At 64.0% G+C, this 24,271-nt stretch overlaps 1 protein-coding gene and 1 long non-coding RNA gene across 3 annotated transcripts; both read right to left on the bottom strand.

The window, feature by feature from the left end:
• Positions 1–63: 63 nt before the first annotated feature.
• On the bottom strand, positions 64–13,106 carry NID2 (nidogen 2). Its single transcript, XM_035551155.2, has 22 exons — positions 12,855–13,106; positions 11,508–11,816; positions 9,190–9,422; positions 8,536–8,891; positions 8,121–8,270; positions 7,796–8,041; positions 7,387–7,587; positions 6,998–7,222; positions 6,747–6,890; positions 6,086–6,214; positions 5,845–5,988; positions 5,640–5,759; positions 5,334–5,549; positions 4,594–4,830; positions 4,173–4,394; positions 3,872–4,041; positions 3,093–3,222; positions 2,766–2,937; positions 2,049–2,206; positions 1,674–1,797; positions 900–1,012; positions 64–812 (listed from the first exon to the last, which is right to left on the bottom strand). Exons 1-22 carry the CDS (start codon positions 13,050–13,052, stop codon positions 802–804), a joined length of 4,008 nt encoding a protein of 1,335 aa, XP_035407048.1. The 5' UTR covers positions 13,053–13,106; the 3' UTR covers positions 64–801.
• Positions 13,107–17,307: 4,201 nt separating this feature from the next.
• Positions 17,308–21,607, bottom strand: LOC118250370 (uncharacterized). 2 transcript variants are annotated; one of them, XR_004779437.2, is made up of 2 exons: positions 21,455–21,607; positions 17,308–19,108 (listed from the first exon to the last, which is right to left on the bottom strand). It is a non-coding gene; the product is annotated as an uncharacterized LOC118250370 (long non-coding RNA). The 2 variants fall into 2 exon arrangements; XR_004779438.2 differs by lacking the exon at positions 21,455–21,607 and adding an exon at positions 20,976–21,252.
• Positions 21,608–24,271: the final 2,664 nt, after the last annotated feature.

The raw sequence follows: 24,271 nt of genomic DNA, 5'->3' as shown, positions 1-24,271 counted from the left end.
CTCCTGGCTTGCTCGCTGCTCCTCCACAACCCACCTTACAACTGACATACTTAAATCCAAAGGGAAACTTAAAACAACCATTTTATTCAATTATTGAAGTAACCTAGAAAAAGTGAAGCATTACAACTTAAAATGTATTTCTGAACATGTATTGGTCTCCATGGGCAGGTCTATGAAGGCACTCAGGAGAACCAACAAGCATGAACAGATCACTTCTAGCATATTCTTCTAATATAAATACTAAAAGACATGCATTGAGGCAGTGTTGAAAATACAGAATTGTCTTCCGGAGAAAAAAAAAAAACCTCCCATGCCTTTGCTGTATCACGAAACTGTTCTGCACACTTCTCTGAACGTATACAGTCTTCAGGGCTGTGGATGACTGAGACCCAGCAAGATACTGCATCCAAAGCTTCCCCGATGTGCTTATTTTTGGTTAAAAGGACCTGTTGGTCAGATTGTCAAACTAATAAAATTAATCTGTTCTCCCAATAAAATAAAACATTTGAATAAGAAAGCTATCCTTTTAAATTTGCTTGCATGAGCAAGAGTTAGAGTAATGGCCTAGGATTCCCAGGACCATTTTTTTTTGTAATAAATCAATGTTTTTTCACTTTAAAAAATACAGTAGTAAAGACTTGAGGTATAAATTCAAAAATATACGATGATCTTTTGCAGGAAGGTAGGTTACTTCGTTGGCCTTGGTTAAGGGGTTTTCCCTTTCAGTTGTATGCAGTGACAGTTTTCTGGGTCTGAAGTTCTTTGGGGTGCAAAGATTGTTGTTTCTTGAAGTTGCGGTTATCATTTCCTTGCTGCAGAGAGAAATTCCTCTCTTTAGCCTGTCTGCCGTGTAACAGCTGCCAGGCAAAAGAAAAGGGTTGGGTTTTGTTGGGTTTTACCTCCAGGGCAGTAGGGATAAACTGCGGTTATTCCGTAGAGATGCGATCGGTGCTCTGGAAGATACTCATCGGTAAAGGAGCCAGTTTCCTTATTGACAGCTATAACGCCATCCCTGTTGATAGAGAAGTGCTTTACTTGTGCGTTCTCTGTTTTTAACCCCACCTACGTGCATTTTAAGAGAGAGGCAGCTAAAACGATCGGTCTGAACACCTGCAGAGCAAGGCAAATTTGCCCCGTAAGATCTGCACGCAGCTCATTCACTGCATTGCTTTTTGGTGACATGGGACCGCAGAGGCAGATTGTCTCCCCGAGAGCCTCGTCCAAGTGTGGCAAGCGCTGGAGTGTTTGTTGTAATCTGCTAAGATTTGACTGAAGTTTTGAGAGCTTCCAGCTGGAGCGGGAAGAGGCGAGTTCCTGGTGACCCTGGTGCCTTGGGTGGTGGGGGAGAGGGAACGACCGAGGACAGCATCTTTTCCTTGACCTAATCTACATCCAGAACCCTGTGCCAAGTCCTAGTTAGAAAAAAAAAAAACACCGCTATTTCTGTCCCTCCCAGGGAGCTGGGGTTGTTTCTGAGCAGCTGTTTGTTCTGTGCTCTTAAGAAAGATTTACAAGCGCCTGCTGCTGACCGTGGCACTGCAGAAGACCCAGGGCAGTGCTCTGGTGAGGTTCCAGGACATGGGGGCGGGCTGGGGACAGCGTTTTGCATTTTTTCCCCCCGTAAGCTGCTCGCTCAGCTCTGGCTGCGGCGGGGAGCAGGTTCCTTCCCTTACCGTCTCCAGTCGGTGTGGTAGAAGTGGTCGGCGTAACTGATGATGCTGAAGGGGTAGTTGAGGTTGTTCTGTATGATGCGCCTGCCTGCCCCGTCGGGGAACGTGCACTCCAGGTTCTTCGTGCCTTTTCACAGGCAAGGTGGATACCAGGCCACAAAAGCAAACAAAAACAGCGTTCAACAATTTTTTGCAGCAGCTTCTCAGCCTAAGGACGCAGAAGCAACTCGTGCTGCGGGTCCCCCAACCCCGTCACGCCAAAAATCTTCGGGACAAGGACAGCAGAAGAGGATAAAGAGGACTGCAGGTACCCCCAAAGCCCCACACGGCAGTTTTCTCCCTCGGTGCTTGGTGTGTGACCCGTCCCCGGAGAGTTACCTGCGTCTGCCCAACAGAGCAGCTTGGAGAAGGGGTCGAACGTCAGGCCGTTGGGCAACCCGATGTCCTTGTTCACCAGCACCCTCCTGTTGGCCCCGTTGACGGTGGCCGTTTCGATTTTCGGTGCTTCCCGATTCCAGTCGGTCCAGTAAAGGTTGCTTGGGAAATAATTACACAGTGAGCAAACAGGGCACGCACCCGAGAGGGCTGAGGGAGAGCGTTGGCAGTCTCTTCGTGGCCGGGTCTTATCAGGAAAGAGGCTTGGTTTTCCCCTCGTGCTGCCTGGAATAGCTCTTTATTCAATTTGAAAAAAACCTCTAAAAGTAAAACCAGAATGATGTCAAACGTGTTTACGACCCGAGCCGTAGCTTCTAGATGAGGGAGAGCCTCGGGAGCAGCACATTTGGTATTGCAACAGCACCCTAGGGGCACAGCTTGTGTTTTCAAGCAGCGTGGTTCAAAGCCTTCAAAAATAATCCTGATGCTGAAACAGCAGGTTTAGCCAAACCCAGAGTTACTAAAGAAAAGGAGGGCGAGGGAGGACTCTCTTTCTAGGGGCGTGCGGTGGAGGAGAGCAGCTCCCAGGACCAGGAGGGGTCTCGGCACCACTGAGCGCCTCTGGCTCAGTGAATCGCCCCGGCCAGCCCCGGTCCCACCTCGAGCACCCCGCTTTAGGCAAGCAGCCCCACAAAAACCCCTTAAGAAATGGGGTCTCACCCTCGGACGGGGTCCACCGCGATGGCCCGGGGGTTGACGAGCTCCGTGTCGAAGAGCACCCGCCGCTCGGAGCCGTCCAGCCGGGCTCGCTCGATCTTATCGAGGCCGCTGTCGGTCCAGAACATGGCTCTGCGCAGGTGGTCCACGGCCAGCCCCTCGGGGCTGAGGAGCCCTGCGGGAGGGGACGTGTGGCTCCTGGCGCAGCTCAGCACCGGGAGCCCCCCCACCAGCACCAGGGGGACGCAGGACCCCAAGGCGGGACAGCCCCAGAGCCACGACAGGCACAGAGGTGGCTCTGGGCGGGTGACACGGGTGGAGGGGACACACCTGAGTTGATGACGGTCTCCGGCTCGGCGCCGGGCTCCAGGCTGGCCCGGCTTATGGTGCGGCCGGCCACGTCGGTCCAGTAGACCGTCCTCTCCCGGCAGTCGTAGTCGATCCCCACCACGATGGAGCCCTGGTGGGGTGGGAGGGGACACGGTGAGATCCTGCCACGGGGCTCAGTGACAGCCTCGCCCAGCAGCCAGCACCGGGAGCTGCCCGGGACCCTCCACGAGGTGCAGCAATGGGGAGAGATGCTCAGAGCCCTCTTCCCTGGGAAAACCCCACAGGCTCCTCCTGCAAGCCTCCTGCAGCCGGGGCTCTCAGGCCAGCTGCCGCGGGCGCACACCCACGGCCAGATGGGTCCGAAACCCTTCGGCTCCAGGAGAGCTTCCTGCAGCAGCGAGGCCAGCCCGAGGCCCTGGGATGGGGAAGGGAAAGCTTGGCAACCGGCGCTTCATTTCCCCAGGGCACAGCGAGAGTCGTGGCTCAGCTTTTGGAGACTCTCCCTCGGTCTGGCCTGGCTGGAGACGCTCCAAAGAGGAGTCAGAGGAAGGAAAAAGGCAAATTTTGCAGTAGGGTCGCAGCCGACTCCGGACAGGGCAGCCCTGAGGGTGCTGGTGCACCCTCGCTTTGCCACCGACCCAGTTTGGGGCTTGCCTGTCTAGTGGGGGCCAACTGGAGGGAAGGGAAGAAGCGTTCTGCCTCCTCCTCCTCCTCCTCCTCCTCCTCCTCCTCCTCCTCCTCACTGACCTCCCGCACCCCCAGCACCCGCGATACTTTACATGCAGGGAGAGCAGGGTCTTCGCCTCCTCCTTCTGCAGCCGCGTGCCGTTGAGCGGCAGGTAGCCGATCTGCTGCCCCTGGGCGTAGAGCAGGAAGGTCCCCGTGCCCGGCGGGGACACGTCGGGCCGCGGCGAGGGCCGGACGCTTGGCGGCGCGACGCTGGGGAGACCTGGCACAGCACGGGGAGGGGGGGGGAAAGGGACGGGGATGGCTTGCAGAGCGTCCTCCCCTCGGCTCCACGCCCCAGCGGTGCTGGACGGGGCGGGTTACACGCAGGGTGCTGAGTCCCAGAGCTCTTACATGGCGGGGGGCTGCCGGGCTCCGAGCGCGTGCCCTGGATCTCCCTGCCGCTCTCGTCCACGCACCAGCAGTACCCGCTGTCCCCGTGGCACTGCAGCGGGGTGAAGTGGCCCCCCGCGTCGCACTGCGGCACGTACTGGTCGCCGCGGGGGCTGCCGCCGTAGTGCTCCAGCAGGCTCTGCCGCCAGCGCTCGCACATGCTCGGGGGCCGCTCCGTGGGCTCTGGCATGGGGAAGGGCGACGGTCACCCCCTGCCCTGCCACAAGTCCCACGGGCAGGGACGGGGTGCTCGGGGATTTACCAGAGCCCCCAGTCCTTGCTGGGTGCGCCTCCACCCTAACTAAGGATGCTGGAGGGGCACCCCGGGGCTGGGATGATTTGGGGAGGGGACGTGCTCCCCGCTCCCGTCGTCGGCACTGACCTGGGCTCCCGCAGCGCGGCGGCGTGCTGCCCGGCGGCGTCCTCGTGCCGGCGATCTCCTGCCCCGCGGCGTCCACGCACCAGCAGTGCCCGGTGCCGCCGTGGCACTGCAGGGGCCGGTACCCGCCCCGCTCGTCGCACTGCGGCACGTGCCCGTCGCCCACGGGCGAGGGGCCCGGCGGCACCGCCCGTGGGTACAGCCGCTCGTGTTCGCACGGCGTCAGCTGCTGGGAGGACCCTGCTGGCGGCGAAGCCCCCCCCCCCCCCCCCAGCCCCAGGATCAGGGGGTGCCAGTTTGGAGCAGCCGGGCACCCCCGGCTGCGGGTGCTGGGTGAGGCTCCGGGGGTTCTGCTTGTGCCAGAGGGCTCGGGGATGCCCCCCCCATAGCCCCCTTTGCTCCAGGCTGATGCAGGAGGCACCCCAATGGCCACCAGCACCGTAACCCCACAGGCAGGGTGCCCTAAAGGTCTGGGTGCCCCCTGCGGTGCCCAGCACCCATGCCCTGGGAAAGGGTCCCCTCCTCTCACTGCAGCCCCACCGTCCCCCCCCCTGCAGCCACACAGGACAGGCAGGGGCAGGGAGGGCTCAGCCCCCGCTCAGCACCCTCAGCCCCCTCAGCACCACCAGCAGTGCCGGGAGGTGCTTCGCCCAGCACCTACACGTCCACCAATCCCATAGAAATGCCAACAAAATCCCGCAGGACCCACCCAGCCTCCCCTCCCCGCTCCCGTCGGCACTGACCTGGGTTCCCGCAGCGCGGCGGCGTGCTGCCCGGCGCCGTCCTCGTGCCGGCGATCTCCTGCCCCGCGGCGTCCACGCACCAGCAGTGCCCGGTGCCGCCGTGGCACTGCAGGGGCCGGTACCCGCCCTGCTCGTCGCACTGCGCCGCGTGCCCCAGCACCCGGGGGTACAGCCGCTCGTGCTCGCACGGCGTCAGCCGCTGCGTGCTGCCTTGCGCTGTTGGGGAAGCCACGGCACGGGGCAGTGAGGATGGGGAAAAATCAGCCCCGGGGTAGAGGTGGCATGGAGGCGAGCACCACACCTTACCGTGCGTGCACTGGAAGCCGTCGCCCTCGTAGCCGGGCTGGCACCGGCAGGAGAAGGAGCCCGGTGTGTTGTAGCAGGCGGCGGCAGGGTGACACGGGTTTTCGGCACACTCATCCACATCTGTGCAAGGGATGGCGCGCTCAGCCGGGGCAGGGCACCCAGCACCTCCCCACCACCCGGCGGGCACCGGGGACCCCGCTCGTACCGGTGCAGTCGCGGCCGTCTCCGGCGTAGCCGGGCAGGCACTCGCAGGCAGGGAGGCCCCCGGCGCGGGGCAGGCAGCGCGCCCGGTCCCCTGGCGCACAGGGGTGGCTCCCGTCCTCGCAGGGATCGGCCGACAGCGCCAGTGCTGCGGGGATATGTGGGTTATGGGGTGGTGGGGGTGAACCCAAGGGGGCAGAGGGGTTGGGGGATGCGGCGCCCCGAATTTCAGGGCTGGCACTTACGCACACAGGCGTGCCCGTCCTCCGCCAGCCGGTACCCGCTGCGGCACTCGCAGCGGTAGCTGCCCGGCGCGTTCAGGCAGACGGAGAAGGGGCCGCACTGGCTCAGGCCCTCCCCGCACTCGTCCACATCTGCAGGAAGGGGAGACGCCAGGAACCCCGGCTGTGGTGGGGCACCCGCCACAGCCCCCGTTTTGGAGGGGCTGCGTGCTCCGGCCATCTCGCCCCAAACCGCCCATCTCACCCCAAACCGCCCATCTCACCCCAAACCGCCCATCTCACCCCAAACCTCCCATCTCACCCCAAACCTCCCATCTCACCCCAAACCTCCCATCTCACCCCAAAACGCCCATCTCACCCCAAACCTCCCATCTCACCCCAAAACGCCCATCTCACCCCAAACCACCCATCCCACAGCTGCCACTTCCTCCATCCCCACCCTGCTCCTGGGGCGCTTCCCCAGCCTCCTCCAGCACCAGGAACCCCTTGGGACCTCAGTTCCGCCCCCCCATAATTCACCAACATCCTCCGTGCAGCTCCAAGAGCTCCTCATACAGCGGGTGTCGCGATGCTGCGGCACGTCCCAGCACCCCAAATGGCTCTCTACCCACCGCGGGTGCCCCACAGGGAATGGGGTGCACCGAGCCCCCCCCCCCCCCCTCACCTTGGCAGCCCCGTCCGTCTCCCCGGTAGCCATCCGCGCACTCGCACGTGTACCCCAGCCCCGTGCCGGGCTGGCAGCGCGCCGTCGCCTCGCACGTGTGCGTGCCGTCGTGGCACGGGTTCACCGGGGGCGTCTCAGCATCGTCTGCGGGGCGGGGGGGGGGGGGGGGGCTCGTTAGCGGGTGAAAAACTGCTGGGAGGAGGAACCCAGACCCCCGCTCCCACCTGGCACGGCCAGAGGAGCGTGCTCACCGTGGGCAGAGCCGATGCGGCCGGCGAGGGCGTAGCGCAGGGCCTGCTCCTGGCCGTCGTAGAGGGCGAAGGCGCGCGCCACGCTCAGCCGCTGGAGAGGGGGCAGGCGGCCGCGGGCGTGCGGGCAGCCCGAGAAGGTGATGTTCTGGCGCAGGCGGTACGACAGGGTCTGGTTGGCGGCCCCCGAGGTGAGGACGTAGTCCCGGTGGGCTGAGGACGTCACGGCTGCAATGGGAACCCGTAGAAAGCCGATTTCCATCTCGGATGTTGGAAACCGTGAAGGAGATGGGGTGTTTGGGGGCTGACTTGAGCGCGGCACACGTGGACGGCATCGGGGTCGCCAAAGCCATGGGCGAAAAAAAACGGGATAAGCAAACCACAGCTCCTACCTGAGCTGGAGTAGTGGTACAGCTCCTTGTAGGGGCTGACGTGGACGGTGAAGTTCTCCGGGATGAAAGGCACCTGGCCCTGAATGTGGGTCTTCAGGCTCAAGTAATTGTCTGGCCCCAAGCCTTCGGCCGTCTGGGTGATGTGGACCTGCTCCTCCCCGGGGTAGAAGGTCACCTCCAGGTTCTGGGTGAATTCAGCACCTGGGCAGGAGGAGGGAACGAGCAGGATTGGGTTGGAATAGTTTCAGGGAGCACAACCTCAGGAGCCCTCCCCAGCCCCACCGTTGAACCCAGCAGAGCCCGTGACACGCAGCGGGGAGGTGACGGCGACCCCAACCCTGAGGGCACCTCCAACCCTGCATCTCCAGCAACCCCGAGGGGAGCATCTCCAACCCACAGCCCCGCTCACCGGTGATGCTGAAGCCGTTCTCGTAGCCGGGCTCCTCGAGAGCAAAGAGCCACCCGAAGAGCCCTCCGAGGGGCAGGAGGGGCAGGAGAGCGCGAGCAGCTGGCGCGGGCACCCCGCTGATGGCCGTGTAGGCTCGCCCGTCGCTGCCCACGATGTAGGCGTGCAGGTCGACGTCCTGGAAGCGGACGGGCATCCTCCCCACCGCCAGGCTGCCGCTCACCTTCCCGTTCAGGCGATGCACGGCCCCTGGGCAGGGAGAAAGCACAGCCCTGGCACCGTCTGCCCACCCCGGGGCACCACACACCCTCCCCGCTGTGCCCCGTACCTTCGGGCAGGCACTGCCGCCCGTTGCCGTAGTAGGAGGCCTGGCAGTGGCAGCAGAGGCCGGTGGCGTAGTCGGTGCAGAAGGCGTGCGGGGAGCAGCGCCCGTGGTGCCGGGCGCACGTCTCCTTGCTGCCCGCGCTGTAGGTGAACACTGGGGACAAGCGGGGGGAGCTTGGGGACGTGGGGACGGAGCCACCCCCAAGGCTCCCTGCCTGGCGCACGCAGCTCGCTGCACGGCCACGAGCAGCCCCTGGGCACCCGGTTTGGGCTCCAGGAGCGTGCCGAAGGAGCAAAGCCAACCTGTTGCCGCTCAGGAAAAGGCAAACCCGCAGCAAAGAGACCCCTTTTTTAGGAACCGACCCACCACGAGACGTCCCCCGCTCGATTTTCGCCACGGCGGGGCCGCGGCCACTCACCGTCGGCGTTAAAATGCACCTCCTCCTCCACGCCCACGCCGTGGTGCCCGGAGCTGTAGGACGCGGGGTTTGCGGGGTAGCTCTGCGGGGTGTCCCCGTCGGGCTGCAGCCGGCGGCTCCGCTCCTGCCCCGGGGACGCGGGCAGCCCCGCGGGGACGATGCTCGGCTGGCCGTGGTGGCGGGGACGCGGTGACGTGGGTGCCCAGCCGGGTCGTGCCGGCGGCTCCGTGGGCGCTGTGGGGCTCTGCGATGTGCCGGGGCTGGCCCCCTCACCACCCCCCGGCTCCACGTGCTCCAGGGGTCCTGAGCTGCCCACGTGGAAGACCCACACGCCGGGCACCCCCGCGTTGCTCCCCCTGCGCACACACGTGCACACACGTTGCAAACACGCGCGGGCACACCAAAGACACCCAGGACCCCAACCACGGACCCATAAATCCGGCTGCAGGGAGCTCTGTCCAAAAGCCAAATCTGCTCCCCAAAAGCTTCCACATGCATGGTGCTGAGCCCCCCCCAGTGAACTTCATCACCCACTGCTCGCTCCCCTGCCTCTTCCAGTTTCCATGCAGGCACCCCCTGAGCCTGCACAGCCCCAGCAGCCGGGGCACCCCCCGCCATCCCTGCTCCCCCTGCCCACCCCGAGGCCCCACGCACCGCTCGAGGCGCCTCAGCGCCTGCTCGGTGCTGGCCACGCTGTAGAAGAGCCCTTCTCTCCTCCCGTCGTCGCTGTCCCCGCGGCTGAAGCCCACCCTGGCCGGCAGCTCCAGCTGGACGTTGTAGGACTCCTTGGGCCGCGTCCCCAGGAACTGGAGGCCGCCCTCGGGGTAGAGGAAGATGGCGTAGGTGTCCTCCTCGTCGTAGGCTATGACCGCCTGGAAGGTGTTGAGCTGCCGAGAGGAGAGCGGGACAAACGGACGTCACCAGGGCAGAACCTCAGCGGAGGATCCCGAGACCCCTGCGCCCTCCAAAGGCAGGGGCCAGGGGTATGACAGCTGGCTCCCCGCGCCCCCAAATGCATGCAGGTGGGGCAGCATCTCCCCAAAAAAGCCCCCCGTCACCCTACAGACACCTCCCAGGAGTAGGGGCTGCCTGGCTGAACCAAACCCGCGTGCTGTGTGCTGGGAGGATGCTCAGCACCTTCCACCCTCCGCAGGAGCCCCAGCAGAGGACGGAAGGTCCCTTGGAACCGCCACGCAGCGGGGTGACAGCCCCGCACCGTGTCCTGCACCCTCACCGGCCGGGTAACCCACACCTGGGGCTGGCTGCACCCTTCGTCCCCATCCCCAACTCTGCCCGACACCACCACCACCAGCCCCCCTCCACCTTCCCATTAACACCGGAGGAAAACCTGCGCCCCCCCCCCCCCCCCACCCCCCCCCCAGCTTCCCCGGGAGAACAATTTCATCTCGGTTTCCTCAGGAAAAAACACGCACGTGTGCTCCCGCCGTCCCCACAGCCGCTGGCTCGGCTGCCCCAGCCCCGAGCACAACCCTTTTACTAGCCACCGGAGAGCCCCCAGCACCGCGCGCACCCCGAGCAGGCACAAAGAGCCCCGTTGTCGGCGGCGCACACTCGGGGCATTCAGAGACCCCGCGGAGAGGCAGCCAAAAGGCTGCCGGGGAGGGGGGGGTTGGTGACCCCCCCCCCCGGGGCCGGATTCCTCCCCCACGCAGCCAGCCCGGCGGTGACCGCGGGACGATTTTTTGGCTGGTGACACATCGGGGGGGGGGGGGTGGGGACAGTGGGGACACGAGGCAAAGAGCAGGGGCGGCCCCGAGGAGCCGCAAAGGGCGAATTCCAGCCGAGAGGGCGATTTGTGCTCCCAGCAGCTAAATCCTGGCCGCGGGCTGGGAAGTGTCACGGCACGGACGGGGAGCGTGTCCCCGGGGGGGGGGGACTTGCTGCTCGGGGCGTGATCGGGAGCCCCCAGCCCCTGCGGCTGAGCCCAGGCTGGGAGCGATGAGCCGCGACTTCCCCAGATGGGAGGCGACGGCCTTCGGGCCAAATCCTGCTTCTGAGCATGGGGGGAAGCGCTCCAACACACGGCACATTTAGGGAGACAAAAGAGGCTTTGGGGATTTGGGCTTTTGGGGTTTTCAGCAGTTTTTGCTTAGGGGGTGGGCTTTGCAAGGGGGAGTCCTGCAAGGCGCGCGCACGAGCTGAATTTCCGTGCTTCTTGAACGAGACTTTGCATCGAGCTGCTCGTTCCCGAGCAAGGCTTGTTTCAGCTTAAAACCCGGTCCAAGCGCTCAGAGAGGAAAAAAACAATTAGGGCGAGAAAGCGAGGCCGCATTTTTGATGGCCGCGAGGTCGCTGCGAGGCCTCCGATGGCATTTCTTCAGCTGCTTTCCCAAGTTTTAAATAGGAGGAAAAAATGCGCTCCGCTTCCTTCCAAACCTCGCTTTCTTCCCCCGCCTGGCCGCAGCAATCCCCAGCCTGCCACCACGGGGCCTCAGCTTGGGGACAATCAGGGATGGCTCCTGGTGGCAGGGTGTCACTGTCACCTCCTGCCTCCGTGGCAGGTCACCGGCTCCTGTCCCAGCTGCGGATCCGGCGTTTTTTGGGGAGAGCCGCGGCCGCCAGCGTGGGAAGGCAACGCCAACGCGGGAGCCTTATCGGCACTGGGGTGGGGAAGGCCGAACACCCGCCCGACCCCAAAATCGGCCCACGGTGGAAATTTGGAGGCCGGATCCTTGCCGGGAGTGTCCGGGCAGGAGGGAACGCTCGCCCCCAAGGCACCAGCAAGAGGTTTGGGGACGGACGGCCGAGCCGGGCTCCGCGCACCCGGCACCGCCGGCGCCGCGCAGCGTTGGGTTTGGCAGAACCTAGAGCCTCCAACCCTCCTCTGCCCGCCAGCAAAGCGAGCAGACCCCGCGAGGCTGCCACGAGTCGAGAGGGGAAGCTCCGTGCCTCCTCCGGCGCCGGACCCGCCACCCGTTTTTGGGTCCCAGCGGGGAGGACTCGTGCCTCACCTGCGCGGAGGGCTCGGCGCCCGGCGCCAGCTCCTGGTAGGCGCCCACGTCCTCCCAGGTGGCAACGAAGACGCCGGCGGGCACGAAGGAGCCGGCGGTGCGGGGGAACCCGGCCTGGATGTAGCCCGCGGCCTGGTTCAGCGCGGCCGGGGAGGTGTCGTGGCGGTAGTGGATGTCCCCCCTGCCGCCGGAGGTGTCGAGGTCGGCCAGGAAGGGAGCGACGACGGGGAAGTCCGTGGGGAAATCGTCGTCCACGTACTGGGGCTCCCCGGGGAAATCCTGGGTGGAGATGACCCCGTTGGTCCCCACCTGCAGGGAGAGGGGCACGAGGTGTCGGGGAGCTGCGGGGGCACCTTCCCGTGTCCCTTCCCTCCCGCCCGCCGTCCCCCGGCGGCGCGGCACGGGGTCGGGGGCCCCCCCGAGACCGCGTGGCCCCCTGCGGCCAGGGGGAAACAAAAGACCTCGGGCACCTCCGTGGGCTGCGGCTCGGGGGCTGCCCCAGCTGCTCGCGGGGGAACAGCTGCGGAGGAAAAAGGCTTCTTGTTCCTCGGCGGCCCTGGGGAGCCGGGTGGAAGGTGCGGAGGAGGAGGCGTGGGGATGGAGGGCGACAAGGCACGCGTGGGGTCGGGGCGAGGAGGGGGAGAGGGGGGGACGTGGGGTGGGATGTGGGGAGAAAGTTTGGGGGGGTGGAGGGGTGGGGAGGTGGAGGGGGGGGGGAAGGGAGGGATGGAAGAGAAGAGGGAGGGGAGAGGTGGAAGGAGGGAGGGAGGGAAGGGAGGGAAGGAGGGAGGGAAGGAGGGAGAGAAGGGAGGGAAGGAGGGAGGGAAGGAGGGAGGGAAGGGAGGGAAGGAGGGAGGGAAGGAGGGAGGGAAGGGAGGGAAGGAGGGAGGGAAGGAGGGAGGGAAGGAGGGAGGGAAGGGAGAGGTGGAAGGAAGGAGGAAAGGGAGGGATGGGAGGAAGGAGGGAAAGGAGAGGTGGAAGGAGAGGGAGGGAAGGAAGAGATCACGGAATCGCAGAACCACAGATGTAAGGAGGGAGGGAAGAGAGGGATGCAAGAAGGGAGGGAAGGGAGAGATGGAAGGAGGGAGGGAAGGGAAAGGTGGAAGAGGAGAGGAGCGGGAAGGGCGGGATGGGAGGAGGGCGGGAAGGGAGGGGTGGAAGGCAGCAGGGTGGAAGGAAGCGGGATGGAAGGAGGGAGGGATGGAAGGATGGAAGGACGGAGGGATGGAGGGACGGAAGGAGGGATGGAAGGACAGAAGGACGGCAGGACGGAGGGACGGAAGGACGGCTAGCGGGCAGCAGGGCGGGCTGGGAAGGCGGCGGGGGAGCTGCCGGGGGGGCACTCACGTAGAGGCGGCGGGCGGCGCGGCCGTAGAGGCGCAGGGCTCGGGGCAGGGCCACGGCGGGGGAGCTCTCATCGTCGCCGGGCCTCAGCCGGAGGTCTCCGCGGGCCGGCCCGTGGGGCAGGAGCCCCGTGCGGGGCAGACCCCCGGCAGCCCCGGCCAGCAGCACGGCCGCCAGCACCGGCACCGCCGCCGCCCGCATCCCGCCGCCGGAGCGCACCGGAGCGGCCCCGACGGGACGGCCCCGAGCGGCCGAGGGGAACCGGGGCGGGACGGGGCGGATCCGAGCCCCGACAGCTCTGCTATTGGGTCCCCCGGCCCCGGGGCCGCCCAGTGCGGGCTTATCCCAAAATCCGCCCCGGGGCCGTGCTTCCCCTCCTCTGTCCCGTCCCCCCCCCCCCCCCCATCCTCCCGCATCCCCAGCCCCCGGCGGGCCGGGCATCCCGGGGCCGGGCGGGGGGGGGGGGGGGGGGGGGGTTGGCTGCGGGCTGCCCGCCGCCCCCGGAGAGCCGGGAGCGAGGCCAGTTTGGGGCCGGGAAGCGGGGTTTGGGGCCGGGCTGGGGCCGGCCCGGGGCTGGGGGGGAGGCTCCCCGCTGCCCCCCGCCGGGCAGAAACCCGACTCCGCGTCCCCGGGGAGCGGAGGGGGGGGGGGGGGGCCGGGCAGGGAAGCTGGGAGCCCGCAGCCCCCCCACCCCCGGGCAGCTCGGCTGGCACCGTGTCAGCGTGCCTCGCTTCTCCTTTCCCGGAGCTTTTTGCCCTGCGGGGGTGAAAGCTTCGCCCGTGGGTGGCCGGGCTCGCTGGGGGCTCCTGGCAGCAGCCACCGGCTCCTCGGCTCCATCACCCCCCAGCCCCGGCCCCGGCCACTTGCGGTGCTGCCTCCGTCCCCAAAACGCCAGGCACGGGGCCGAGGAATGCCAGATAACGGGGAGGGAAGTGTCAGCCCCCCCCCCCCGAGCTGGCGGCTGAAATAAATCAGGCGCACATCCCTTGGCGTTCCCGCTGGGAATCTCCGCCGCGTCCCCGTGGCGGTGGCAGGGACCTGGGGTCCCCTGTCCCCAGGGGGCAGGGGGGGCGAGCTGGTGTGCCAGGCAGCTCCCACCCCGTCGGAGGGGACAGGGCTGGGAGCCTGGCCGTGACGGCAGGGACGCGTCTGCCATCCCTCCTGCTGGTCGTCTCCGGCCCTTGGACGGGAACGCTTCGCCTGGCCCTGAAAAAACATTAGGGCTTCGAGCGGGGTTCAGGCCAGCTGGATGCGATCCGCCGCCTTCGAGGAGCTCCCCGTGCCAAACGCATGGCTTTTCTCTGAAGCTCTGACACCCCGTGGGCCGTCCAGGGAAATCGGGCGCTGCCTGGAGCCTGCAGCCCCCCGGCCCTGGCCCCCTGGCACCCCCGTCCCCGGCACAGCTGGGATCCACCCCCCAGCACCCTCACGCTCCGGGGTGCTGGCCCCAGGGGCAAGCTGGGGACCAGGACATCCCTCCCGTGGGGAAAGGTGGCCCTGGGGGTGCAGAGGAGGTGCGGGGAAGCTTGTGGGGTCTCGCTGCCGAAAACAAAGCCATGGCACTCACCGCTGGGGCGGAAAATTTGGGCTTTTCCGTCCCATACCGCAGCAGCAGCGAAGAGAAGGGTTTGGAGGGGATGGCTGCTGGTGCTGCTGGTGTCCTGAGAGGGTTCGCTGCGAGTGTGTTTTTAAGGAGTAAATTAGTTTGGGGTTTCTAACCCTGCAGCAGAGCCTTGAAATGGGTGGGAGGACAAGCAGGACATCTGGGCTCAGCTCCCCCGGGAATCTGGCTTTCCGAGAGCCCGAATTCCCCCTGCAATGAGCCTCTCCCAGGGAAAATGTCACTGCCTGCGGCTCTCCCCAGCCATGTCTGGGAGAAAAGGGTCCCGAGCCCCTCAGGGCCCCCCTGCTGGGGCAGGGGCAGCTGCCAGGCTTCTCGCATGGGCTTCGGGATGCTAAAAAAAGGCTTTTTGTCACCCCCGTGGCAAACCCAGCACCTCTCGGTGTGAGATCCCAGCAGATAAAAATGCAGCTGCTGGGAAAAGCTGGAGGCCTGCCTGGTCCCAGGAGTGGAGCCCCAGTGCTGGGGGGGCTGTGGTGTTGGGACTGGCCTTAGTGGGGATGGGGATGGGGGTGGGGATGGGAATGGGAATGGGGATGGGGTGGGATGGGATGGGATGGGGATGGAGATGGTTTGGGATGGGATGGGATGGGATGGGATGGGATGGGATGGGATGGGATGGGATGGGGATGGGGATGGAGATGGAGATGGGATGGGATGGGATGGAAATGGGGATGGGATGGGATGGGATGGGATGGGATGGGATGGGATGGGATGGGATGGGATGGGATGGGATGGGATGGGGACAAGGATGGGGATGGGCTGCCCTCACCCACACCATGTGCTGGGGAGGGAGGTGCTCACAGGGACTGATCCCTGTAATCTCTTCCACGTGGCCGAGCAGAGCCTCTGGCTGGGGTTTAGCTCTTCCCTCAGACTGGGCATAAACAAAAGAAACAAACGGGCCTGTTCCTGGTGGTGTTTTGTACAGAAACAGATGTGGTGAAGCTGGAGGAGGTGGAGGATGCTCTGCAGGAAGGGGCTGGGTCGCACCGGCAACCACATACACCCAAAGTCCCTCTCCCTAAACAGTTGGGGCTGCATGGGGCCGGCACCCCCTGCCCTGCTGTGGGGCTGCCCCTTGGCCGGGCTGGGGGCGAGGAAGAGGACGGGAAGGGCCGGGGAAGGCCTGGCACTGTGGTCTGGGCTGGGGCGAGCGGGGCTGTGGGGTCAGGAAACCCCGGCAGCCTCTTCCTCGGGGCCCGCAGCCCTCCGAGGACCGCGGCCGCGCGGAGGTGAGCAGGAAACGCGCCTCTCCTGGGGCGGCTGGGGAAAAAAACCCACTCCCGGCAGCCCCAGAGGTGCTGCCCACGCAGGACGGGGCTGGGGGCTGCGGCACGGAGCCAGGGGGTGCTCAGGCTGGGGGCGAGGGTTGGGGCAGGGAGCCCGAATTTGGATGTTTCGGCCGGCAGGACCCCGCCAGGCTAGCAGCTCACCGCGGCGGTGCCCTCCGAGCATCCCTCCTCCTGGCAGCAGGAATCCAGGCCCGGGTAGGGACGATTTGTTGGATGGGGGACAACAGATGACTGCCATAAACATCCTTCTGGTGCTGCTAGCAAAGTGCTTCGTAGGGCAGGGGCTGACTCAGAAGGAGGCCTGAGCTCCCTGAATCAGCGTGCGCGAGGCTTTTGACCTCCTGAGAAACAGACAGGGACGTGCTGCCTGCTTGTTTATCCCCCCCCTTAACAAGGAGGATCTGCTGGGTAACTTCAGCCACGTCTAACAGCAGCGTCTCTGCTGAGCCCCGGGCTGTAGGACCGGCCAGAAGGAGACGCCGCGAGCTCCCCTCTGGTCTGCACAGGTGAGCACAGCCTTGAGCTCGAGCACAACCCTTACGGGACACCAGAGAATCCACACGGGCTGGGTGAGCACAGAGGCAGCAGCGGGGGACATCCCTGGTCCCTGCAGAGCCTTTGATGCTGCACGTCCCCTCTCTGCGCCCTGACACCTGCTCGGGACGAGGCCGGGCTCGCGGGGAGAGGTTTTGCTTTGATCAGAGCGAACAGGAGCGGGGGAAAATCCAGGAGAGCTTCAGGCACCCGCACATCCCTCCCCTGGAGACCCCTGTGGGGGCAGAGGGCTGCTCCCCACCTGCAGCAGCACCAGCCTTCCCCTCCTTGATCTCTGCCAACGCAGCGCGGGGCAGGAGGGGAGCACCCGGCCGGGGCAGGTCTGCACCAGCGAAGGAGCCGGCTCTCGGCATTCCCATTTTTGGGAACGGCTCTCCTTGACTTCGGGCTCGCTTCTCGGAGTCAGCCTGGCCTCGTGACTCACCTCCTTCTCCGCCTGCCCCACGGGACGCCCGTCCCCAGCAGCGCGGACCCGCAGGTAGATCGCAACCTGCTCGCGTGCTGGGGCTGGGGGGGCGGTGGGGGCCGCGGGGTGCCCGGCAGTCCCAAACCACCCCCTGCACCCCACACTCCTGGCACGAGCACGGGATGAGGCACCAGAGGCGTCCAACCCCTGGCTCATTTCCACAGGCAGGGTGAAGCCCACGCGGAGATATTTCCGCTCAGGGCACCGACCGTGCTCGCAGGGAGGGCGGCTGTCCCGGGCAGACGGGGCGTCGGAGCCCCAGCGGGGCCGTGCTATGGGAAAATAAGGTTTTTACGGGAAAAAATAAGGAGGATTTCTCTACCCTGGGCTACTCAGCCGGAGCAGGAGTGCAGGAAGGAGTGGAGAGGAGAAGCAACCCAGGCGCTGCTCTGGCAGGCGCCCAGCACGCCCAGCACCCTGCGGACCGAGGGGCGCAGACGCTGAAAAACTTCCTGAGGCACCCACGGCCCCAGCCCAGCCATCGCTCCGGGTTTTGCAAAGTATTTTAAGGCGTAAAGGTAAAGAAAGGTTTGCTTTTATTTTAATCTCTGGGGCTCTCCTTCCTTCCTTCCTTCCTTCCTCTCTCCCAGCGCCGGTGCAAGGCTGCCTTCGCTCCAGCAGCTGCCGGATGAGCGTGCTGAGCCCCCCGCGCCTGGTGCTGAGCGATGGCTCTGCCACAGCCCCCAGGGATCCCCCACATCCTCATTTGGTCCCGTCTCCGGCCAAACCCCTGGCAGAAGGGCTCAAGCTGCCAGGCAGGGCAGCCCGGACGGGTTCGAGGTCGATATTCGCTGGGGTGGGAGCATGTGCGGCTTCTGGGGATGGAGTGGGGTAAGGAAAAGGATAAAAGTCGTTGTGGTTGGCGTGGCCGTGCCCTGCGTTTCCAGGGCTCCTGCATTTTCCTCGCAAAGAGAAACACTCGTTATTCTTTTCCCCATCCTGCAGGATTTGGCCCCAGACAGGCTCCAGGCCGTGCTGATGCAGCTTTGGGGCACTGCTGCGGGGTGCTTACACCCTGAATCGAGAGTCCCCTGCAGAATTCATTCTGCCATACGAGTTACGTGTCCCTAGGACCTTCCTTTTGCCGGCAGCCTTGCAGCTGGGACCCAGGGGCTTGCCAGGCAGCACCGTCACAGATGGAGCCACCCCTGCTCCATGCCCAAACAGAGCTAAGGGCTCCCCCAAACCCCCTCTCCAACCCATTTTGTCACCTCCTCGGCACTCCGGCGCTGACCCCCAGATGCTCTGGGTGACTAATGCCCGCAATTAGCCTCCTTTCGTGCAGCGGAGCAGCTTCCTGCCTTTGTCTTCCCCCTGACAGCCTCTGCGAGCAAAGACGCTTTTAGCCACATTTTCCTGGCTCGGGCTCTGCCGCCAGCCTTCGTCCTGAGGAGCTGGGAGCAGGGGGACCGTCCCCCGATGTCCCTCGATGTCCCCCCGGTGTCCCCCGGCACGCAGCAGTCGGCACAGCTTTTAGGATTTGTTCTTAAATTGAAGACCGCTGCGGACCCGGGGAGAGTTTCACGCCCAAAGGGATTTGGGGGCTGGCTGGGGACAGAGCGCTCGGGCTATCCGAAAATTCAACGCGAAATGAGGAAACACATGGGCAGCACATTTGGGGAGCCGCCCGCTCCTCCCAACCCATTCCCAGCCCACCAGGACACGTCCCCTGCGGTGGCACGGGCCGTGCTGTGCTTGGGATTTCGGGGAGCTTTTGGGTACCCCCATCCCCAGAGACTGGGGTCCCTTCCCCGCGGCAGCTGGGGTGCGCCCCTGGCCAAGGCTGGGCCCCCGCACAAAAAGAGGAAACACGAGGCTTAGGCAAGAGCGGAGGGTTTTTTGCTCTTGTAACCCAAACCGCAGCGTGCCGGAGGAGCTGCAGCTGCAGAATAGATCAGTGGTGGATGTACCTCCTGGGGAGATGCATCCTCACCCCCCTGCAGCAGCCGGGGCGGGCTCCAAGCAAATAAAAACCCTTTCCTGGCCGCCGGACTGAGCTCGGCGCTCTGGGTCTGGTGGGAAGCAGCCCAAATTTTAGGGAAAAAAGAAAGAAAAAGGGGTAATTTTACGGCAGCCTGAAGCGCTGGCAGGGCTCCAGGCAGGGAGGGCAGCGAAGGCAGGCTCCAGGCACGGCCAGGGCAGCTCAGCCCTTGCTTTGCACGGACAGGTGAGACGTGGTGAAGAAAGTCTTGGCTTTGGGGACACAAAGCTGTCCCCAGAACGGACGTGAGAGGAGCAAGGTGACAATGTCCTGCTCTGCTGAAGGGAGAGAGTCACCATCCTGTGCCTGAGCCTGGGGCACGTGCGTGGCAGAGACAGCCTGTGTAGAAAAATGAAATGAGATTAAATTAAATGAAATAAAGAGAAGGAGTAAAATATGGAAAAGGGAAAGGGAAAGGGAAAGGGAAAGGGAAAGGGAAACGGAAACGGAAACGGAAAGGAGATGATGAATAGAAGGACAAAGAAAAGATGAAGATGAAGAAAAGACGAAGAAAAAGGGAAGTGAAAGGAAAAAGGAAAAAGGAAAAAGAAAAAAGGAAAAAAAGAAAAAGGAAAAAGGAAAAGAAAAAATGAAAAGGAAAAAGGGAAAGAAAAAAAGGGAAAGGAAAAAAGGGAAAGGAAAAAGGGAAAAGGAAAAAAAGGAAAAAGGAAAAAGGGAAAAAAAGAAAAAGGGAAAAGGGAAAAAAGGGAAAAAGGGAAAAAAGGAAAAAGGGAAAAAGAAAAGGAAAAGGAAAAAGGAAAAAGGAAAAAGGAAAAAAGGAAAAAGGAAAAAGGAAAAAGGAAAAAGGAAAAAAGGAAAAAGGAAAAAGGAAAAGGGGGAAGGAAAAAAAAATAATAATAAAAAAAAACAGAAAAACAGAAAAAGAAAAAAGAAAAAGGAAAAAAAAGAAAACAAAGAAAAAAGGGGGAAAAGGAAAAAAGGAAAAAGGAAAAGGAAAAGGAAAAGAAAAAAAGAAAGAGAAACAGAAAGAGAAAAGAAAAAAGAAAAAAGAAAAAAGAAAAAAGAAAAAAGAAAAAAGAAAAAAAGAAAAAGAAAAAGAAAAAGAAAAAGAAAAAGAAAAAGAAAAAGAAAAAGAAAAAGAAAAAGAAAAAGAAAAGAAAAAGAAAAAGAAAGAAAGAAAAAGGAGGGCGGAGACCCGCGGCCGGTCGGGCGGTGCCGGGGCCGCTCGGGGCTCGCTGCTGCCACCCGGTGCCCGCCCGCCCCCGGCGCAGCCTCGCGCCCGGCTCTGGACAACGCGGGCAGACACGCGCGGGAACGCGCTCACACGCACACGCACACGCACGTGCACACGCACTCTGCCCCCCCCCCCCCCAGGCTCAGCCCTATCCCCGACCCCAATCCTGACCCCTATTGCCATATCCAACCCTACTGCTGTCCCCAACCCCTATCCCCAACCCTCTCCCTGTCCCCATCCCCTATCCCCAACCCGTATTGCTGTCTCCTATCCCCGACCCCACTGCTATCCCTGACCCCTATTGCTGTCCCCTGTCCCCAACCCCATTCCCAACCCCTACTGCTGTCCTCAAACCCTATTCCTGACCCCTATTACTGTCTCCTGTCCACGACCCTATCCCCAACCCCTATTGCTGTCCCCAACCCCTATCCCTGATCCCTTTTACTGTCCCCTGTCCCCAACCCCTGTCCCCAACCCCTATCCCCAACCCCTATTGCTGTCCCCTGTCCCCGACCCCTATTGCTGTCCCCTGTCCCCAACCCCTATTGCTGTCCCCTGTCCCTGACCCCTATCCCCAACCCCAATTTCCCCCCAGCCCTCCCTGCTCTGTCCCCACCACCCCACACCAGGCGCCCCTCGCCCTGCCCTTGCCGCAGCCTTTCTGGTCTTGTGCAATGGGGTCCGTGCCGCTCCCCCCCCAGCTCCTCCTGGCCCCGCACTGCCCACCCGGAGCGGGGCAGGGCCGCATCCTGACCCCGATCCCCCGCAGCCCCCCGTCACCCTGCTGGGGCTGCTTTCCAAGGGCGCTGCGATAACACAGCTGGAAGCAATCAGCGGCACTTCTCCGCGTGGGTCACCGCTGGCTCAGAGCAGGGCTGCGTTCCCCGCGCCCCCAAGGCCACTTCTGGGGACCCCTGGGGTCCCCAAAAACCCCTCCTGGGGACATCTCCGCTCTTCCGGAAGAAGGTGACACGGGAATTTCCGGAGCTGGGCTGCTCGAGGCGCCTTTACCAGCCGGTTGGAAGCGGGGTGTCCGGGCACGGCCGAGACCCTCGGTGCATCCTCGCAGCACGGAGAGCCCAAGAGGGAAATTTCGGGGCATCACCGCCCCAATTTTGTGCTCCTGGCAGGCAGGAGGCTGGCTCTTCCCCGTAGGACCCTCCCAGCCTTGTTTGCTCAGGATGCGAGCATCCAGCGAGCGCTGCCAACACGGCCGCTCCCGGCCAGCCGCATCCCTCGCCGCTTGCCAAAACCCTCCCCGTCTAACGGGCTCTAAATTAGGTTATTCGGATACCGATAAAAACACTTCCAAAGCGAGCGCGGAGCTGGAAGAGGGTGAGAAATCTCTGATGGGGGGACACGGCTCCGCCGGGCTTCCTTCGCGGAAAGCCGGGGCTGGCAGCGACCCGGCGGGGCAGGCGCCCGCTCAGCACCACCCGGGCGGCGGGGAAAAGCCGCGCGGGGTCAGCGAGAGTTTTTGGAAACAAAACCTGAAATTCCTCCCAGATGCTTCAAGTTTTTCCAGCTCCTCATTTGTCTTCTGGGTTTTGCGGCGTGCTGCTTTTTCTTCCGCTTTGGGTTGTTTTGATCCTTTTCTTTTTTTTTTTCCTTCTTTCCTTCCCCCTCTCTCCACCAGGAATGCGAGCGGCGAGAAGAGGGTCACGTCGGAACCGTGACGAACAGGGGAGATTCGTCATCGGCGGTGACGAGCCCTTCTCAAAATCATTTTCCCCCAAATAGCTGCAGTTTACACAAACCACGCCAAGAGGAGAGCTAAACGGGGAGCGGGAGCATCTGGCTGCCCACGCCGCTTTCTCCCCTGGGGCAGGGAAAGGAGGGAGATGAGTCTGCGGTTGTGCGGCCGACCGGACACCCGCCCCGACCCCGCAGCAGGCTGGAAGGCAGTGCCCGTGCTCGGCCACGCTCAGCGCCAGGCCTGCTTGGAGCGAGGAAAGGAGCCAGGACGGGAAGAAACGCGGCCACCCCCAGCCACCTCTGCCCGGGGTGGCCACCTCCTGTGCCCTGGGGGCAAGGCTGGACCAGGAGGTTGTCCCCAAAAGCCATCTCAGTCCCCCATCACCCTGCCACTTTGGGCGGTTTTGGGACACGAACAAGCGTCCCCACGTCCTTCAGGGTTCCCAGCCAGCCTTCCAGTGCCGGTGCACCCGGGGACGGCACCCGCTCCAAAAAAGGGCTGACTTTTGTCGAGGTTCCTCCTCCTCACCCCGGGCGACAAATTTCTGCTGAATTTGGCCTTCTGGCCTTGCCCAGCCTGGCGAGGAACTCCCAGCGGTGACACTTCGGCCTCTTTTTCCACCCGAGCAGCGTGTGCCCCGCGGTGACGTGCCCTTCCAAGGGTGTCCCCGGGGCGGCGCAGGGCTGACGGGTGGCCAGCACCCCGTCACGCCCTCACCGCACGAAGCCCACGGGCTTCACCTTGCGAGGCAGCTCCTGCGGATGGCTTGCAGCTCACCGGGGTGGGCTTTCAGCACAAAACGGCACGGTTCTGCCAGGAGCGAGGACACAGGAGCAGGGCCACCAGGACGGCCACGAAAAGCGACGCATGGGCTGAGCTCCCCGGGGCTGCGGCACCGCGGAGGGCTCCGGGCGGGGGGGCTGCCGCCAAAAAGCCGGTGCCGTGCTCCGCAGCGCCACGAGGCTCCACGCGGAGCCCCACGGCGACGCTCTTCGTCCGAAAGGAGCTGACAACCAGGGCGCTGAAGAAGGCAGCGTGTTTCTTCTCGACGTGCCCACCGGGAGGACATCACCGCGGTGGCCGTCCCCACGCAGGCTGCATTTCTTCCCACCAGGTCCCCGGGGCGGAAGCACTCGCCCTGTTTGCGTTCAGCCCTAGCGAGGGCAGCACTTCAACGCCCACGCGTGCGAAAGCGCCGAGCGGCGGCGAGGCTTACCTTCATGTCTCCCTGAGCACAAACTCTCGGCGCCCTCTCCGCCGGAGGTGGCTGGATGGGACCCTGCCCGCTGCCCGAGAAACCCAGCCCACCGCTAACACGTGCCAGCGCAGATGTCTGGGCCGGGCACCGAGCGCCTTTCCCACCCCTCCTGTCATCTTGATACTTCCCTGCGCTTCTCGTACACTCGTCTAGATTCGCAAAAAGGGGCCCGAAAGCAGACAGCCGTGGTTTCGTGCTTATTCATCATCACATGTATCCTGCGAGCTGCGGTATGCGCTAGGCAGCGGCGCTGCTGCGGCCGGAGGGGCCGCTGCTCCTCCTGCAAGAGGCGCTGGGGGCTTCGCCCAAAGCTTGCTCCCGCCACGGCCGGCTCTGCCGCGGGCACGGAGGGGCTGGGACCCTGCACGGGGGGCTCAGCAGTGGTACCCACGCCGTGGCAGGCACACGGGGTGCTGTAGGAGCGCTGGGGGGGGCAGGTAGGAGCGCTGGGGGGCAGACGGAGCCCTGCAGTGAATGGCCTCGTGGGGAACTCTGACCATTCCTGGCCTGCTTTACACCGGTGCAGCAGCTGGGCCCGACACCAGCCCTCTACCCCGTAGTCCCCTCCAAGGACTTGGTCCCGACCCCGTTACCTACCCCTGCACCGGGGGCACAGCCCTGATCACCCAGGGGCCCAGTCCGTGATCCCCTGGGGGCTCAGCCCCTGTCCCCTGCCCCGGGACCCTCAAGGGGCTCATCCCTGACCCCTACCCACATCCCTAACCTCCCCCAGGAGCTCATCCCCGACCCCTTCCCACCCCCCCGGTAGCTCATTACTGACCCCTAACCCACCCCCTCAGAACCCCCAGAAGCTCATCCCCGACCCCTTCTCACCCCCTCAGCCACCCAGAAGCTCCCCCCCCTACCCCCTCAGCCCCCCCAGGAGCTCATCCCCAACCCTTCCCACGCCACCAGAACCCCAAGAAGCTCACCCCCCAACTTACCCACACCTCCAGCCCCCCAGAAGCCAACCCCGACCCCTTCCCACCCCACCAGCCCCAAGAAGCTCACCCCCCCACCCCCTCAGCCCCCCCAGGAGCTCTCCCCTGACCCCTTCCCACCCCCCCACCCCCTCAGAGCCCCCCAAGGAACTCTCCCCCGACCCCTTCCCACCCCCCACCCCCTCAGCCCCCCCAGGAACTCTCCCCTGACCCCTTCCCACCCCCTCAGCCCCCCAGAAGCTCATCCCTGACCCCTTCCACCCCCCAGCACCCCCAGGAGCTCATCCCCGACATCTTCCCACCCCCCCCACCTCCCTCAGCCCCCCAGGAGCTCATCCCTGACCCCTTCCACCCCCCCCACCTCCCTCAGCCCCCCCAGGAGCTTCATCCCTGACCCCTTCCCACCCCCCCA

Source organism: Cygnus atratus, chromosome 5 (genome assembly GCF_013377495.2).
Source record: "Cygnus atratus isolate AKBS03 ecotype Queensland, Australia chromosome 5, CAtr_DNAZoo_HiC_assembly, whole genome shotgun sequence".
Taxonomy (NCBI): Eukaryota; Metazoa; Chordata; class Aves; order Anseriformes; family Anatidae; genus Cygnus; species Cygnus atratus.
Note: the sequence above shows the minus strand (reverse complement) of the source record. Positions and strands in the feature narration are given on the sequence as shown.

What these genes read in the sequence shown, in the direction of transcription:
- NID2 (XM_035551155.2), bottom strand. Translation starts at nt 13,052, where the DNA reads ATGCGGGCGGCGGCGGTGCCGGTGCTGGCGGCCGTGCTGCTGGCCGGG. An exon ending in GCCGCGCTGCGGGAACCCAG is followed by an intron (nt 4,831 to 5,333) that starts GTCAGTGCCGAC and finishes CGCCGCCAGCAG; the next exon opens with GGTCCTCCCAGCAGCTGACG. An exon ending in GGAGACCGTCATCAACTCAG is followed by an intron (nt 2,938 to 3,092) that starts GTGTGTCCCCTC and finishes CCCCTCCCGCAG; the next exon opens with GGCTCCTCAGCCCCGAGGGG.